The sequence below is a fragment of the Acomys minous genome (genome assembly GCF_964271855.1).
Source record: "Acomys minous genome assembly, chromosome: 1".
In the NCBI taxonomy this organism is placed as follows: Eukaryota; Metazoa; Chordata; class Mammalia; order Rodentia; family Muridae; genus Acomys; species Acomys minous.
In genome coordinates, this window is record NC_140483.1 from 116,570,782 (window position 1) to 116,589,667 (window position 18,886).

At 41.2% G+C, this 18,886-nt stretch overlaps 1 protein-coding gene across 2 annotated transcripts in view; it reads right to left on the reverse strand.

Moving 5' to 3' along the window:
* Positions 1-282: 282 nt before the first annotated feature.
* The window catches only part of NSMAF (neutral sphingomyelinase activation associated factor), a 58,451-nt gene continuing 39,847 nt past the window's right edge, over positions 283-18,886 (reverse strand). For both annotated transcript variants that reach the window (XM_084791169.1, XM_084791168.1), the window contains 9 exons: positions 18,647-18,705; positions 13,855-13,922; positions 13,016-13,083; positions 12,505-12,628; positions 10,680-10,763; positions 2,982-3,132; positions 2,342-2,444; positions 2,113-2,222; positions 283-942 (listed from right to left, as the gene is read on the reverse strand). In XM_084791169.1, the coding sequence (XP_084647295.1) occupies positions 848-942; positions 2,113-2,222; positions 2,342-2,444; positions 2,982-3,132; positions 10,680-10,763; positions 12,505-12,628; positions 13,016-13,083; positions 13,855-13,922; positions 18,647-18,705 (862 nt within the window). In that variant the 3' untranslated portion in view covers positions 283-847. The remainder of the gene's footprint in view (positions 943-2,112; positions 2,223-2,341; positions 2,445-2,981; positions 3,133-10,679; positions 10,764-12,504; positions 12,629-13,015; positions 13,084-13,854; positions 13,923-18,646; positions 18,706-18,886) is intronic.

Consider the following 18,886-nt stretch of genomic DNA (forward strand, 5'->3'; position numbering starts at 1 on the left):
AGGCTGCCTGGGGAATTTGTCCTCTTAATTCCATTATAACAATGCTTTCAACTACATAGAAAATTTGTAATCATATATATGGTTGTTGTTCAGAGATTGAATCTAAAAGAAAATCATTGCCATAGCTATATAGCTTACCTTGCTGGAGACGCACACTTCCCAGTTTGATTATCCACCCTGGTTCTGAATGCAGGTCCGAAAGAAATTAAATGCGGTTTTGTGGGAGGATTAATACTTGTGATTCTTAAGTGAAATTACTTACATAAGAAAAGGGAAAACTGCTTTCATTACAGAAAAATATTTTTAATGTAGAAAAGATGAACATTTAGTAGCGTAATGAAATATAAACCATTACTATACACAGTAGTAGACTTACTGTTTTAAGAACTGCTATTCCTCTCCCAGATTCTTAGAATCTGGGCTTGTAGCACTGCAGAAAGGAACCAGTCCATGAAAACACATCCAAGAACCTTGGGACAACCAGGGCAACTCAGATCAGAGGCTCTTGCACCTCCTCTTGGTGACCTGAGCTGCCCAGCGTTGTCCGATGTTTCCTCACTCCAACTGGGTATTTCTTTTTGTCCTCTCCCACCCAATACAGTCTTCTAACCACCATCACATGGGACGGTCCTGTCTTAGAACGTTTTCTCTAACACTGCCATGTTTCATTTGCCCTAATGGATGACAACAAATGGCTTTGAATGAAGTCTCCATGATTTAGGAAGTTGAAACCACACATTTTTCATGTGGTAAAACTTGTAAGTACTATCATTGCACATTCACCAGTCCAAAGTTTGGCTTAAAAATACATTAAATAGAATTGAACTTAGGAGAGAGGAAAAGGCACTTAATACTGCAATTTCCAAAACATAATTTGTCTGTCTTCCCCTCCTGTGATGATGCTGCTGCACTGTTCGTTCATCCATATGCATGTCACGGCACCTGAAAGACATTAGTTAGGGAGGAGTGCAACCAAGGGTGGACACAGTGAGGGCAACGCAGGCTGCTGTGCCCTTAAAGAGAGAAGGAACTGCTACACCTTGCCTTTCTATAATAAAAACTGTCTAGAAGTTTAAAAACACTTGCTTCTACGAAGAACTTATAAGCAATGAACCATTTCACTATTCATCTAAAAGCAAAATGATTGATGCAAATGTACACCTTGGCAAATGGTACTAGAAAAGTCAAGAGATTATAGAAAGGGAAGCGGGCAGCCTGTGGCCAGGCTTGCGGATTTATGCCTTTTCCATCGGAAGGGTCACATGAGTTGGCAATTGTTTAACCCCCCCCCCAAAACCCACTAAATTGAGGGGGAAAGCATATCTACATAATTTTAAGATACATGTTTAAAAAGAAAGCATGAAATTGTATGACAAAAGAGTTGAGGTAGGCAGTTACATCTCCCCGTGGGAAGCGGTAACCGAAAGCCCCCACGTGATCAGGAAGGAGGACCACGTGATCAGGAAGGAGGACCACCTGCAGACGACACTGACTCTCCAGGAGTCTGCGGGTGGAAAGGGAGCAGGAGAGCCATGCATAGCACTGTATGCACGGTTCTGTCCACACGATGCTTCACCACCCACATGGGATTCATTGGCACACATGCCCTCAAGACTGAGATGTTGGAGTTGCAGGCTGACACTAGGCGGACACCTTAGTTTCCACGGTACTTTATTTTGCATTATCTTTCGGTAACCACTATTTTTAGAAAATCAGTTATACAGCTTTGACATAATTTTTTTCACTATGTGGATGTATAAACACTTTTTTTTCCTTTTGGTTTTTCAAGACTAGGTTTCTCTGTGTAACAGCCCTTGCTGTCCTGGAACTCTAAAGACCAGGCAGGCCTCCAACTCACAGACATCATCCTGCCTTTGCTTCTAAAGTGCTAGAATTAAAGGCATACACCATAAGCACTTCTTTCAGAGGCCAAAATGAATATAAATCTTAAGGAACTTAAAAGGCATAACCACTGGCCAATCAGAATGTAAAAGGAAAATGTTAACAGCCCAGAGAGCACGTGACATGGTGTCTGCCTAAGAGTGTGTTCCCTGTGGGAAATGCAGGCCTGATAAAGATCTCGGCAGATGAAGATAGCTGCACTCCACGTACCTGCGTGGCCCTGTATCCGCTCACTGATTTTCGCTCCAAGGAGGTCCCAGACAAGCAGCTCACCAGACCGACTTCCAGATAAGACAGAATTTCCATCCCAGAGGAAGCACCTGCAAGCATGATGGGAGACAGTCCATTAAAAAGGAAGTACGTAAGCCCGGACAGGCATGAGCAAATGAAACGATCGCAAACATACTGTAAATACATGGCTGCTGAGTGGCAACTGTACCTCTGCGGCTCCTCTGAGGCCATGGAGGAGATGAGCATGCCCGTCTGCACGTCAATCACATTTAGACAGCCGTCTGCTCCTGTGCTGAGGATGTGGCGACTATCTGCCATAAACACACACACGGAGCTGCTTCAGAAAATGGTTCTGATCGCTCAGACTTGACTTCTAAATCTACCCCCTGCTTCATTTTCCTTGAGTTCCTTGCATTCTTGGAATTTTCTAGTTTCTCAGACCCTATAATGAGATGACCCTTTGATGGGAGTTCTATCACGCATGTTGATTCCTCCAGCTGAGGAATTAAAAGCAGTATCCAATTTATAGATTTGCCAGTGCCAAAATATGTGTATCCAGACATGAACCAGCTTTAGCTATAGGCAGAAGCTCTCAGCAGTGAGGATTATTGTTTTGAACTTTTGTGTTGTTGTTGTTCTTCGAGACAGGGTTTCTCTGTGTAGCTTTGGCTGTCCTGGACTTGCTTTATAGACCAAGCTGGCCTCAAACTCACAGAGATCTGGCTGCTTCTGCCTCCCCAGTGCTGGGATTAAAGGCATGCACCACCATGCCCGGCTTGTTTTGAACTTTTAATTTCAGTGTTCTAGCTGAATTGCTGTCATCTTATATTGAAAAGGATAATACCTACCTGGGCTAAAAGCAGCATCACATATTGTCCCTGAATGGCATGAAATCTGGTGTAATAAAGTGGCTGTAGTGAGGTCCCAAATATTCACCATGCCTTCTTTGGTGCCAGAAACTAACAGTGTGCTTACAGCATTTAAATTGATGGTATTGACCTAAGAAGAAATAGTGATAAATAATTGGCTCATTACTCATTAACTATGCTTTTTCCACCCACAAAAATAAAAACTGCAGTGTGCTGGTACAGCTGTATTATATTTTGTAGCATCTCAACAAATGACCTTTTATTTTAAAATGAAGTAAAATTCGAAGTATGCTAGAAAAACACAAGTATATGAAATACTATAGAGAGCTTTAATGCTATTTTCAAGTGGCCTAAAATAGTATAAAAGAAAAAGTTAAGTCCTGTCAATATAGAGATGGCTCAGTGGTTAATAGAATGCACTGTTCTTATAAGAGGATCTGAGTTCAGTTCCCAGCACCCATATCAAGTGGTTCACTCCAGCACCAGAAGATCTGATGCCTTGTTCTCTTCCAGGAATGCACATGCACATGTGCGCTCACGCACACGTGTGCACGTGCGCGCGCGCGCGCGCACACACACACACACACACACACACACACACACACAAATACAATCTTTAAAATAGTTAACTCCTTCCCTCCAACCTGCTTCCTGCCAACTCACCATCGTAGTTCTAGACCTGCAGTGATGAACTCTTCATCTGCCAACCCCCCCACCCCCTTTCCTGGCCTGTCTCTAGAACTGTGGTTTGGGCGCCATCTTTCCTTGGACCAATTAAACAGCTCATTCAGCCTTATCTGACCCAGGTCAGGTGATGTATCTCCTGCACTGACCCAATCTAAGGGAGGCCAGAACAACACACCAGACACAACCAAAGGAGTCCACATGCCCAGGTCATATATAAAAATAAAGAGAGTGGCAAAAGCAGCATGTCTCCTTAAACTCCCTAGTCCTATAGAGGTGTTCTCTAGAGAACTCCCTAGATGAACCTTAGGACACACTTTAAAAGAACAATCATAAGTTTTATCAAAGAACATAAATAAATAAATAAATAAATAAATAAATAAATAAATAAATAATTTAATGAAGACACAAACACTTCATTGAGGTCCACGAATATATCAAACACCTGAATGACATGCAAGAAATTTCAGTAAAGATAATTTAGGACTTGAAAAATGAATTCAACAAAGATAAAAACACTGAAGAAACACGAGCCAAGATGAAGATGGAATTGTAAAAACTCAATAACCCAATGACAAAACTCGGGAAAACCTTTCAAGTAGACTGAATCTAGCAGAAGATAGAATATCAGGACTTGAAAATAGAGGATCTACATTATACAATCAAGAGAAAAAAATAAATTTTTTTAACATAAGGAAAGGCATTTACAGGAAATGTGGTATATATCGAAAGACCAAATCTTCAAATCATAGCCATAAAGGAAGGAGATCTCAAGAGAGTGGCCCAGACCATCTCATGGAAGGAAACCTCTTCAAGCTAAGGAAAGGCAGAACTATACAAGAAGGGTCGGACACAAAAAGTACACAGAACCTCAACTAGACAAGACCCAAAAACCAACACCTCAGAGTAGAAGACAGTCAAAACTCCTGTGCAGAACAGCACTGTAAGAGAAAGAACCAGTCACATGCAAAGAAAAGCTTGTCAGAATAATTCCTGGTTTCTTAATGGAAATTGAAAGCCCGAAGAGCCTGGAGCAATGCACTCCAAGTTATAACCAACCAACTGCCAAGCAGACTCCCTGTATCCTGCAAAAACGCCTGCCATAGTTGAAGGAGAAGAAGAAACTTCCCATGGTCCAGACAGCCTGAAAAGAGTCATATCCAAGTTAAATCAAAATCACTAAACAGAATACTGGAAGCAATACTATGAACCCAAGAGAAGACTCTAGAACTTCTTCCTAGACTCTAGGAAGTGACTCTAGGAAGAAATCAAATCAAGCCTAATTTAATAAACATGCAACTAAGAGTGAAAACCAGAAAACAAAATCAAATTGACCACAGTCTACACGACACACAGCTTTCAATAAATAACTCTAAATATTAATGGATTAAGCAAAATCCATTATCCGTTGTCTAAAAAACAAAACAACTTTAAAGATAGGCATCACCTTAAAATGGAAGGGTGGAAAAATTATTTCAAATAAATGGGATAAAGAAAAAAAAATTCAAACTAATACTAATCAAAGAGACAATGGCACTTCATCCTAATCAAGCCATCAATTAGTCAGGAAAACAACAATACTAAATATTTATACCAAACTCTGATGTGTCCAGTTTCATTAGACATAAACTAACAGAATTAAAGATGGATTAACACAGTGAAGCAAACAAACAGAGAAGCCTCATGTTATCTTGCCTCACATGGTTCTAACAGATACCTGCAGAATATTCTACCAAAACAGCAAATAATATACATTCGCTCAACAGCACATGGGAGCTTCTCTAAAAGAGACAACATGCTGGGACACAAAGCATACCTCTGAAATAATCCCACGTATCCTATGCAGTCATTATGTAATAAAACATAAACAGCAAACAAAACTCCAGTTAGTGTAGAAACTCAGGGGGATTAAGCAACTCATTACTCTATGTTGAATGGATCAAAGAAGAAATCATAAAAGAAATAAAATATTCTTGAAAATAAATGAAAATGAAAACACAACCAAATCTCTGGGACATACTGAAAGCAGTTCTATAAGAGAAATTTCAATTTAAGTGTCTACATTTAAAACAAAACCAGGTGGCACATGCCTTTAATCCTGGTACTCTAGAGGCTGAGGCAGGCAGATCTCTGCAAGTTTTGAGACCAGCCTGGCCTACAGAATGAATTCCAGGACAGCCAAATCTATACAGGAAAACCCTATCTCAAAAAACCAAAACTAAAACAACAACAATAAAACAAACAAAAAATAAAAAATCAGCATATCAGCATAAATAAGTGACTAAATGATGTAGCTCAAGAATTTAGGAAAACAAGAACAAACCAAGTGGCTAGTAAATAATAAAAATCAAAACATTAATGAAATAGAAACAAAATAACACGAAGAGAATCAATGAAAGTAAGAGCTGGTTCTTTGAGAAGTGAAACAAGATTGACAGGCCCTTGGCCCAATTAACCAAAAGAGAGAGATGACCCAAATTAACAGAATAAAAAATATGAAGGAAAATATTACAATAGACAATAGAAATATAGAATATTATAAGGCAATAGTTTAAAAACCTATTCTCCATTAAGTTGGAAAATTTAGAAAAAATGGATGAATTTCTTGATTTATCCAAACTATCAAACTTAAATCTAAAAGACCAACAACCTAAACAGACACACAACAGGAGATTGAAACAGTAATAAAAAGCCATAATTCTGACCAAAACTGTCCATGCGCAGATGGATTCACAGCAGAACTACCTTGAACAATACTTTAAAAATTCTTTATAAAAAATAAAGCATCACTAGGAAATTATTTCCCAAGAAGCCAATATTATCTACTATCAAAACTAGGTAAAGGCAACAACAAACAAAACTACATACTATATCCTTTTTGAACATAAATTAAAATTTCCTCAATAGCATACTAGTAAGCACATGTCAAAAAAGTCAAGTTAGTTCAACATACTTAAGTAAATAAACATAATAAATAGACTTGAAGACAAATACCACACCACCTAATAGATACAGAAATATCCTTTGTCAAAATCTAACATGTGTTCATGATAAAAGTCCTAGATAGAGTAGGGATGAAGGGAACATACCTCAGCATAATAAAGGCTATATATGGCCAACCCACAGCCAACATTATTCTAAATGGAGAAAAGTTTAAAGCAATCTCACAATCAGAACAAGGTGCGGCAGCTGTCTGCTACCCCCACTCCTTTTCAATAGATCTGGAAGCACTAGCTGGAACAATAAGACAAGAGAAGAAATGAAATAGGAAAGAAGTCAAACTATCTCTATTTGAAGATGGTTTGATACTGTACAAAAGAGATCTCAAAATTTCTACCATAAAATGTGAAGAAACAACAATTTCAGCAAAGAAGTTGATTTACAAAATCAACTTAGAAAAATCAGTAGCCTTTCTATAAATCAACAAAAACACAAGAAAGAGATCATGGGCACATTTCCATTCACAACAGCATTAAAATATCTTTGAAAAAAACCCAACTAAGGGTAAAAAAAAAAACCCTCTACAATGAAAACTTTAAATCTCTGAAGAAAGTTTGAGAAAAACTAGAAAATGGAAAGACATCCCATGTTCATGCATCAGTATTATGAAAATGACCATCTCATCAAAAGCAATTTACATGTTCAATGCAATCCCAACTAAAATATTCACAACATCCTTCACAGTATGAAATAAGCAAACAAACCCTAAAATTTAAGTGGAACCAGAAAAACAAAACAAAACAAAACAACAACAGATAGCTAAAGCAATCCTGAATAAAAAGAAGCAAAAGGGAGAGACTATTATTCCAGACTTGTAATAGAACATGGTACTGGTACAAAACCAGACATGTATACCAGAGAATAAAAGAGAAGACACAAATATGAATATTTGTAACTACTGTTATCTGATTCTTTGATAAAAGGCAAAAACATACCCTGGGGGAAAGACTGCATGCATGTTCTATAACGGTGCTGGCAAAATTGATGTCTATCCATGAAATGATACCCATATCTACCCCACTGCACAAAAATTAGACCCAAGTGGATCAAATACCTCAACTGTAAATCTGAAATGCTAAAACTACTAGAAAACACAGGAAACATTAGTGTAAGAAAGAACTTTCTGGGCATGAGGGCTCCATTAGCCACGAAATTAAAGCCAGCTATTGACAAGTAGGACCTCAGAACACTGAAATGCTTCTGTGTAACTAAGGAAACAATCAACCAGGTGAAGAAGAAACACAGAGAATGGGAGAGAATCTTGCCAGCTACATATCTGTCAGAGGATTAATATTCTAAATATACAAGGAATGAAACAAACAAACAAACAAACAAAAAACCCCAAACAAATAAAGGCAAGGAAACAAATGTCCCAATTGAAAAATAGGCAAGGGATCTAAACAGAGTTCTCAATAAAAGAAATAAAAATGGCTAAAACTACTTCAAAAAGTGGTCATCATGCTTAGTAATTAGGGAAATTTAAATTAAAACAACTTTGAGATTTCATCTCACTCCAGTCAGAATGGCAAAGATAACAAAACAACTGACACCAAATGCTAAGAGTTGAGACAAAGGAACCTTCATCTACTGTTGGTGGAATGCAAATTGGTGCGGCCACTCTGGAAATCAGTGTGGAGAATCCTCAAAAAACTGAAATTTAATCTACTGGAAGCTCTTTGGCATATGCCCAAATGACTCAATATCCTATTGCACAGATATTTGCTCAGCCATGTCCATTATTCACAATAGCTAGCAAATGGAAATGATCTAAATATCATCGCAGCAGATAACTAAATAATGAAATTGTGGTCCTTATTCACAACAGAATACTATTCAGTTGTAAAGAAAAGTAAAATTTGCAGGCAAATGGATGGACCTAGAAAAGATTTTATTGAGTGAGGAAACCGAACCCAGAAAGACAGATGTTGCATGTGCTTTCTCATCTGCAATTCCTAGTTCCAAATCTTCAGATTGGAGTGTACAACACAGAAACCAGGAAAGTATAAAGGAGCCACTGGTGTGTGGGAGGGATAGCAGTTACCGATGGGATGGGAGATCGGAAAATGAAGGGGTACTCCAGCTTGGGGAGGTCAATGCAGAGGAAGAGATGAGGGACAAATACCAAGGTTGTTTGGTAAAGCCTCAAGGAATCATATTACCTTATTTAACTGACAGAACATTATAGGCAATACTTAAGAGTATGTGTGCATGCACACAAGGATCATAAACTAACAAGTACTCCACTACCAGGCATGAGAAGTTGCCTTTTGAGTGGCCACAGTAATCCAAGTGACTCACTAATATAGATCATTTATATAGTGTGGGCCTTATTCCTGGAGACACCACACATAGAACATATGACTCAGATGACTTGAGCTGAATCTGACCTGAAAGCCTCTTTCCTTTGGCCTAGCTCCCATGGTTCCAGAAAGTACTACGTAAGGTGCCAAGGGAGGGAAGCAATTAAACAGTCCTACCTAACTGCAACACCTAGGACCCAAGATAGTTACCAGCATGGTAAGATATACGTAAGAGCACAGTAGGTGGCTCTCACATATCAACGGCAACCAACAGCTATCTAGTTGGACTTAACAAGAGGGAAAGCATTCCTGGTACATTCCTAGCCTGGCCAGTGTTTGGGGGTCTTATTGAGGTCATAGAGTTTAGAAAAGAATCTACTACTGCCGCTTTGCTAGACCAGCACAATCTTTTACTGCATTCTAAATTTTATCCTTGCACCACTCCCCATCGAAGAAAGCTCTCTTTACAGCGTATGGAGTCTATCACAGAAAGCCGTAACAGCACAATGCTGAGATTAACAGATTGCAGGGAACCTAGCCCCAACGGCTACATTTACATTACAGTTCCTGCATCTATGGCTCAAGGAAGAGAGGGCAGAGAGAGCGGAAGAGCCAGAATACCTGGAAGTCGGCAGCAAATTAGTCTCTCTTAGAAATGGCTACATAAGCAAGACTGGAACAGTGGCAGTCTCAATGGACATGTTAATGTGGAAAATGGAATGTTTATAGGGTCTTACCATGACACAAAGAACTGCAGGAGACTGTGGCAACTGTGAGGAGCATTAGCTTCTCCCAGTGATGAGCCTCCTTACTGGGTGCTCAGTGCAGAGCAGTCAGCCTTGAAACTTTCTGCACACCACCAACTCAGACTCAGCAGGCGGTGGTTATATATTTTTGTGCATATGCATGTGTGTTATGTGATGTAACAATAACTTTAAAAAGGCTATCAACTTGAGTGGGGGGACTTGGTAGGGCCCAACAAAAAAGGCTAGGTAGGGGGATTAAAAGGAGGAAAAGGAGGATACAAAGTGATGCAATTCTATTTCAATTAAAAACATTTTAAAAAGTTAACTGAGTAATATATCATAGGGAGGTGCTTGAAGCCACGCTGATCCATGACTATTTGTGAAATCAAGGATCTCTCCATTTGAATGCCATCTTGAATTGTATACTAAGTATCTTTAACGTCATATCTGAAGACTGTGCAAACTTAGCACCAGGTCACAGTGGCTGGACAAAGGCAGTACTGTAAACTACAGCCTAGCACACAGCAGCATGACTCAACCCCACCAGGAACAAATTCTCCTTTGGCTCTGCCACCAGGCTGCGCGTTGTTGGCCATCCCTGACAGCTTGTTGCTGTTCTCAGCTTTGGGATGAGTGTCACCTGAACAGATGGTCTGTTCCCCTTCTAGGTTAGAAAACATGAAAATAGTGGGTCCTACTTCAGAACTAACACCTTGACAATGAACTGGGACAGAACTTAATTCTCAGGTAAATGAACAAAAGGACAAATGAGAGGGGGAAAGGAAGGCAGAATCAAATACTTCACAAGATTGCCCAAACACCTTGCCTATAATCCCCAATATGCAAAAGAAAACAAAGGAAATAAAAACTTACACAACCCAAGCCCTTCCTCCCCATCCCAACCTTCCCCTACCCCTCTGGACCCAGAGCTCTGCTGTTGGACTCACACTGACGTCATGTTCCAGCTCGGCCAGTAAGTCAAACTGGTGTCTTTTGGTGCCTGGCATTTCTGCGGGAACACCAGACCACACCTAGGACAGCACATTGCAGAAGGTATTTTTAAACTTTAATACAAAATGCTCAACACATTTGAAAAAAAAAAACTTCCAGCATGCCTGCCAATGGAAGCTGGGGCACGTCCAGCTTCTCCTCATGGGGCTCTTCCCAACCAGGACACACCTGCTTCTGTCCGTGCCCTTGAATGTGTGCTGTGTCATTTAAGCACTGTGCAAATCAAGGTAGCGTGAACGCACAAGTGTTGTGGTGTCTAATAACGTTTCAAGATGTAAGAAATCCAAACCCTCGAACTACTAAAATCATGTACAGAAAACAAATATATCTATCTGTAAGGCTGGAGAAAAAAAAATTCTGACAGACTTGGCAAGGAACATAAAAGATTTGTTTCTTTTTTTCTTGTACAGAGAATCAAACTGGCAATCTAAGGTGAGGAGCACTGGGATGGCTTGTATGGGGGAAAGCACACAGGAGTCTGAAGAGAAGAGGCCTGTGGCCTGCAGCACAGCAACACTAAGTGAGTACACGGATGCCTGTTTCACATCTCAACACACTAGTCTTTCAAAGATTCCTCAACTTAACTTGCATTGTTAGGATTAGTTGATCAACCAAGTCATCAACCAAGAAGGGCTCCAATTCTGTTTCAGAGCAATAGCCTGTCAACACCTTGGGTGAACACAGTGTGCCGTGACACCCTATCCTGAGACATAGCACCCAGGTGTTGAAGGACATCAGAAATCAAGCTGGAACTGACCTAGAAATTTCTTCCCTGCTGGCTAACTTTCAGTGTCAGTCACTGGGGTTGGGTGGTCATGAATGGATTCATCCAACAGTGACCCTGTGTGCTATTAGACTGACCTGCTGGCCAGCATGTGCCCGCTTTGTAAAATACTGGCTTTCCAAATGGATCTAAAGCCTACTTCACTGGAGGGAATTCATGTCTTGTCCTATAAACCTGCTCAAGAGCTGGGCAAGTACAAGGCCTTGGATGAAAGCCTATCACTGCTGTTTTGCTGAATCCACCTTATAAATATGTTATGTTTAGACCCATAGATGGGTGCTGCTCTCAGCCTTTGTCAGGGAAGCTGTTTCCTGAAGCAGGAAACAGTCAACAGAGAGGCTCCCATCTGGTCAAGTGACTGTTGACAGCTCAGGCCTGGGGACATTCATAGCACTGCCCCCAGAGCTGAGAGAATACCACCATGGAGGAGATGCTAACAGTCTGTACGATGTGGAGGGGTGTCATGAAATGCTGTTGTCTCCATACTCCATGGCTTCTGCTCATGAACTCACAACAGCTGTGGCTACCTCCAGAAGACCTCCCTGACATCCATCATGGAGAGGGCTCTGTCCCTAGCTAAAAAGCTACTGGCAATGTGGTGGGGTAAGGTGCCATTTTCCTTCAAGGGTATGGCATCTGATGGGCTGCTCAAGCTCCTGTGGATACAGGCAATGCTATTTGGAGCCTGGGTTTAAAAGAAGAGGAAGAAGAGGATTTGAAGGTGGAAGGGCAAGTCTCGGGTGAAAGGAGGGGAGATTTCTGTTGGATATGATCAAGATACATTATATAAAAGATTAAAAAGATATTTGGAAAAAATGTGCAGTACACAAACTTTAAGAAAAGGCAATAGTAACGTACCCTTGTATATCATTTATGTACTTTCTGAAAAGGTAAAGTGACTAAACATACTGATAGGGAGCTCAATGGCTCGCAATATGTTATGAGCAAACAATTTCAGTTGAAAAGTATATGTGAACCTTCACGGTAGCGTCCCAGGATGCAGAGTACAGCCTGTCACTGTGCCAACAGATCTTACTGACGGCATCGTCATGCCCCATCAGGGTGTCTTGGCGTCTTCCGAATGCTACGGAATAAAAATAGCTAAAAGATAACAACAACCATTAAAATAATATCCGCAATTAGTTTTGAGATGTTTAAACATGCATTTAAGAAACAAATATTGCTTATTTCTAAACTACTAAGGCTTACCAGAGTTACAAATTTCTTGTTCTAGTATTATTTAGTGAAAAATATTCAAAATTTGAACTTGAAATCAGATTATTTTCCAACTGTCTTAGCTACATTTCACCTGAGTTTAAAAGTTGGAAAAATAGATTCTAACTGGAGAGATTATTACACTAAAATAATGGTAGTTGAATCCAATGATACTGTCCTCATATCTAGCATGTATCCTCTAGCGGGAACCCTTTTATTCCTCACATCCACGTGTATGGAATTAATTACAAAGAAGCAGGCATGGATACATACATGTTGTTATCCCAAGAAGAACTTATGACAGTGGTGTCTCCTGGCAAAAGTAAACAAGAAGATAAAGCCTGAAATAAAAAAGACTTGATATCAGTGATTTTCAGTAATTAGTAGGTCCTTCACTAGCATATATCTCTTATGAATTCCTGCCAAACTGGTACCAGATTCATCCTACAGTGGCTTTCTTCCTAACCACCCAGGGCTGAGGGCTGGCTAAGTCCAGGGATATAGTCTTCTCCCAAATGCTCAAATTTGTCAGAAATATTATGACCCAGCTTGATGCTTCTTAGGCTCCCATAGGGTAGGAGGAATGCTGATAACCTGGACAAGATCATGGCAGGAGGATGATTCTTAGGAATGAAATGGCCCTCTCTGCTTGGTGGACATGTGGCCAAGGGAAATACATAAAGCTCCTGAAGAAATTTCACAATCTCTTGACATTAAAAAGAAGGCACATTCTTTAATAACTGGTTGTATTGCCCCAAGTAATCACAAGTGCCTAAATTACTTAAGCAGCACAGAAATGTTTCTTTTCCAATAGACTTATTAGGAAAAATTCTACTGGGTACTCAAGGTTTTTGGTTAAAATGAAATCTCACTAGTATGAGAAAGAAGCAAGTAGAAAGTAGCCCTCCTGCCTTCCTGTCTTCCCTTCCTCCTTCCCTCCCGCCATCCCTCCCTGGTCCCTGTCTTCCCTCCCCCCTTCCCTCCCGCCATCCCTCCCTGGTCCGCATCCGAGGCCCGGGCAGGACCTTGCACATGCTAGGCTAATGCACAAACCCTGAACTGCATCTCGGCCTCCACGGACTTCTACCATAACACTGGTAAAATGAGCTTACCATATTTGAAAATGATATACTTCTTTGTAGCATTTTGGATTCCTTAGAAAACATCTTCAAAGTGGAATCTAAGAGTTAGAACACAGACACCAAAGACTTCCTAAGCGTTACAGATGCTAAAGGGCCGACGCTGCCCTTACTCACTCACTGTTAGAGGGCAACAGTCAGTGTCATTCCAGAATACCAAGGATATGCAGACTGAGTAGTCTGTGGCCTTGCTAACATTAAGAGTCTATAACTTCATGACAAGGAGATCAGCTGAAAGCCCACAATGCCAGCACAGACACAGCACACCACTGATGTTTCCAAGGGCCTGCATGCACAATGAAGCCCCACACATAAGGGAGTGCGAAGTTACAGGGGAGGGAGGCAGAACTTTTTTTGTTTGTTTTGTTTTTTCAAGGCAAGGTTTCTCTGTGTAGCCTTGGCTGTCCTAGACTCGCCAGATGGCCTTGAAGTCACAGTGGTCCACCTGCCTCTGCCTCCCTGAGTGCTGAGACTAAAGGCATGTGCCACCATACCCAGCTGTCAGAAATCTTAATAGCAAAACAAAAAAAATTTTTTTAAAGATTTACAAGTGTTTGTGTGGTTTGCATTCATGCATATATGTGTATCACATGTGTGTTTGCTGCTTGTGAAAGCCAAAAGAGGTCGTTGGATTCCCTAGAACTGGGATTCTCAATGGTTATGAACTAGCATGCGTGTAGTAGCAAGTATTTTAAATCACTGAGCCATCTCTCCAGGCCTGATTTTTATTTTAAGAAAATAAAGATTTTGGCAATAGAAGTAATTTTTTAAAGTGAATGGCCTAATCAGAGAGTGGCATTCTTATCTGAACTACTTATAGACAAGAAGTACTTTTATTTTTAATTATTTTTCCTTTCTACTGAGGAAGAAAACAATTTTGTTTTATAAGGAACAGTGCCTAGGGTAGGCACTGAGAATCCTGAGCTCACCACAACACAGTCCTGTTTATAAAGCAGAGTTGGAGTTGAAAAGAAAGGTGGGGTTAAAGATAAAACCGGAAGGGAGCGTGGATGCAGACACAATGATAAAAGTCACCAGTGTGCCAGCCAAAAACTTTTAGTCTCTGCAGCAGAACGGATGCCAATCAAGTGTGTACACTGGCTGTGAGAGACATTAACTTATAAGAGGATAATAATGCAGGAATTAAGATACCCAGATGTCTAATTTCCTTGACTAAAAGATATGGAGCAAATTCACCAACAGAAACTCTTAAAAACTCAGAAGAGAGGCTCAGTGAACTAGCACTCGCCTGCCATGGGGCAAAGCCTCAGAACCTCCAGCACCATGAACAAAATCCTGAGACTCACAACGTACTTTACTGTCCCTATAGACACCCAATCACATATAATCTACTTCCTAAATACCCAACTGTCAGAATGAGCTTTAAATAAGTTTCTTCTCTACAATAAAACTTCATATTTCAACCTAATCTATAGAAGGAATCTCTTGTGTCTGTATGTCAATAAAAAGCTAATGGCCCGTCAGCTGAAGCAGGAAATAAGGAGGTGGGAGTTCCGGGAGACATGAACTCTGGGAGACAGACAGAGGCAGGAGATTGGCCCTGGGAGTCTTTAGAAGATAGACATCTGCAACTGAGCAGAGGTAACCAGCCATATGGCAGAACGTAAGAACAGAATAAATGGAATATTAGTTATGAGTAAGTCAGGGAATTTGCCTCACTATATTGGCCTAGGCTTTTGTAAATGTATTTCTGCCTCAGTCATTATTTTAGGAGCTGGGGTATGGGAGGAAAACATGTATATACACTGAAGTTTGCAATAAATTCATGACAATTTATAACCAGGAGCCTCAGTGAGACTTTCCTTATCACGCACTCGGGAACAAATACAGAAGTCAAAACACAACAGCGCTGGACGTTTCCTTGAGGGGGCGACATCAATCTTGGAACATCCTTGCAGTTTGCTTTTGATTCTGCGTGGCAGTTCTGAGTGCTCACCACGAAGTCTCCTGAAGACTAACTGACCATTCTACAGAACCATGAACTAGCCAAGTCCCTTGTCTCAAAATCAAAGATGCTCTCCTATACTAGAAGTTGCCAGTTAAAGATAGCAGCAAGTACCAGTCTCACAGGTGGTACGTCTGTGGGTGTTCACAAAACTAAGCATACACTGCATCTGAGGAAGAAATTTTACCTTTGAGGCAATTAGTACTATGCTTATAAGCCAGTAAAACAAATCATGAAAATCTAAATATCAGAAATTTAAATAGAAACAAAACCACAATTGTTTGACTTCAACAACCCCCTCTTTTACTTAGCGAATTCACAAAGCAGTGGTAAAATGTAATATACTGGGGAAGATCTGAAGCCTAATGGTCATAACATGAAACGGCGGTGGCCAAGCCTCTCCTGGGAGCAGTGCCACAGTGTAAAGCAGACAGCTCTCCTTATGGAAAGGCCTCAGGAGCTGGTCCGCACACGGCAAGGCCTTATGGGGATGTTCCTGCAGAATCTCCTGGCCTTTCTCGAGGGAATGCCGGCTTGCTATTGCACCTTGCATTTGTATTTCTGCCTTTGCTAATAGCAGTTTTTATTTTCACTTTGTCAATGACACACATTTCTGCAGAAAAAGAGAGCTTGGGATGTGACTCAGTCTTATTTGTTTCTGAGGATCATGGGGGCAGAAGAGACCACAACTCCTCTGCTTGTAATAATGATGATGTGGTTGACTCAACACGACAGCCTGGTCTGGGTACATCAGCTAACATCCGGATGTTCTGTCCCGATGGGAACTTGGTTCTGACAACTATTTGCCCACCTACCTGCTCCAAACAACAGCTAGATGATTACCAAAAGGCTAGGAAGGGCTTGCTGGTTTGTTGGTCCCAAGATTTGACAGGAACATTCAGAGGTGAGGCAAGCAAGGATGAGGAGTTGACCCAGGTTGCTAATTTGCAGTCAGTCCTGGGCATTAGAGGAATTAGATCTCTGAAGTAGGATGTGAGGAGACTCTAAACGCCAACAATTCAATCTATCGCATCGCTATGCTGTAACCACACTGCTGCCAGCCACAGTCACTTGGTTACGTCCCAGTGTGCCTGGGTGAGACATGAACTGCTTGCTAAAGCTCTGTTTTCTTGTTGACGTGGTTCGTGGGTTAGCAGGAAGCCACGAGGACTGAAGAGAAGGAAGGGGAAAAGCACAGTGTGCGCATCACTGTTAAATGTAGGAGTTCTTAAAGGAAGCTGTACATGGGGAAATGAATGTAAAGCCTTTTCAGCTGTGAAAAAAAATAGACGTATAAATAAAGGTGGTTTGAGCTGCCTCAGTGCAGAGTGTGACCTGCACCTCTTGGTCCAAGCTTTCCTCCACAGATCCTACACATCCTCCCTTGGGTTCTGAACCAACCCTCCCACCCCCAGTCCCCACCAGGGCTGGACTCCGGCAATAAAGCTCATGGTTTACAAGGTCACATGACTATGGAGATTCCAAAGAGTTGACAAACCACTTCAGAGAAAGCGTGCTAACCACTAGAGCAATGGTCCTCATCCTTCCTGATGCTGTGGCTCTTTTTCATATGGATACTCACATTGTGGTGATCTTAGCCATAACATTATTCCATCGCTACTTCATAACTGTAATTCTGCTACTGTTATGATTTGTAATATTCAGGATATCTGATATGCAACCCAAAGGGGTCACAGCCCGAATGTTGAGAGCTACTGCACTAGAGGCTTTGTTAAAAGACAAGTGTTTGCTGGCTGTTCACCAGTCAACACAGCAGCTAGAACACATGTGGCTTCCTCCTTCCCAAGCAGCATTGTAGGTTCCTTGGTGTGTCCAGTCATGGAATCCAAAGTAATATGTGAAGGGACAAGAATGAAATGCTACAGCTAGCACAGCTGAGTAACTGAGTGTGGTTGCAGTGACTCATCTACCTGGATATGGTCAGCTGTCTAGGATCACTTCTAAATATATGTGGAAACTACAGTCTCCTGTGGTAATCTAATTCTGAAGGAGAGTAGCTTTGAGAAAAACAGTTGCTAGCTTTGTCAGATCTGGTTGTCCTGACACTAAAGATAAGCAAGTGTATTCCTCCTTCACTGAGACACACTTTACTTGACCATATGCTATACAGAACTCTAGGAAAACACATAGGCCATAAGAGATGAATACTGCTAGTGCTTTTAGAGATGATAGCCAAGTTCTAATGTGTCCTCAAGATACAGTTCTTAAGCTAGATGTGGTGGCGCAGACCTCTAATCCCAGCACTTGGGAGGTAGAGGCAGGCGGATCTCTGTGAGTTCGAGGCCAGCCTGGTTGGTCTACAAAGTGAGTCCAGGACAGCCAAGGCTACACAGAGAAACCGTGTCTCCAAAAAAAAAAAAAAAAAGATATAGGTTTTATCAAGAGGGCATATGTGTGATATCAATATAAAAAATTCTACGGGTAGGTAAAATCTAACAGCAAACCTGCCTTCCACAAGGCAATGTGCAGCACCCTGGCAGTCCAGGTCTGCCTCAGGCCTGGCTACTCCTGCGTGCCATGCCGAGTTCTGCATGCCATGCAGCAGCCCTGCAACCCCCTGCAGGGAGAGCCTGGAGTAAGAGAGGGGACGGCCATAGGCCTCCTCCTGCCTCTTGTCTTCACCCAAGAAACCTTGTTAGCAACAGGAAACTTTTCCTTTTAAACAAACTGCAGCAAAGTTTTTCTAAGTCTATTTTCTGTAGAAGCACCAAATGCAGGTAAAATAAAATTCACACACTGTGATTCTAGCTAACCAGCTTTTAAAGCAAGAAAACATACCTTGTGACGTGGTGAAGACTGAAGACCCATTGCAAGACACTGCTATCCCTGTCACCGCCCTGTTGAAAAATCAAAGTTTTATAAATGACCATTAGCATGTGCTAGGACAGCTGTTCTGTTTTATTTTTACTAGGCTTCCTGCATTTTGTCTTCATAGCTTCTTCACTTGCTCTGTTCTCTGCATGATGTAACCATTACAAGTCATTCCTTGGCAACGCCCACCTTTGCTCTCCAGGCTGC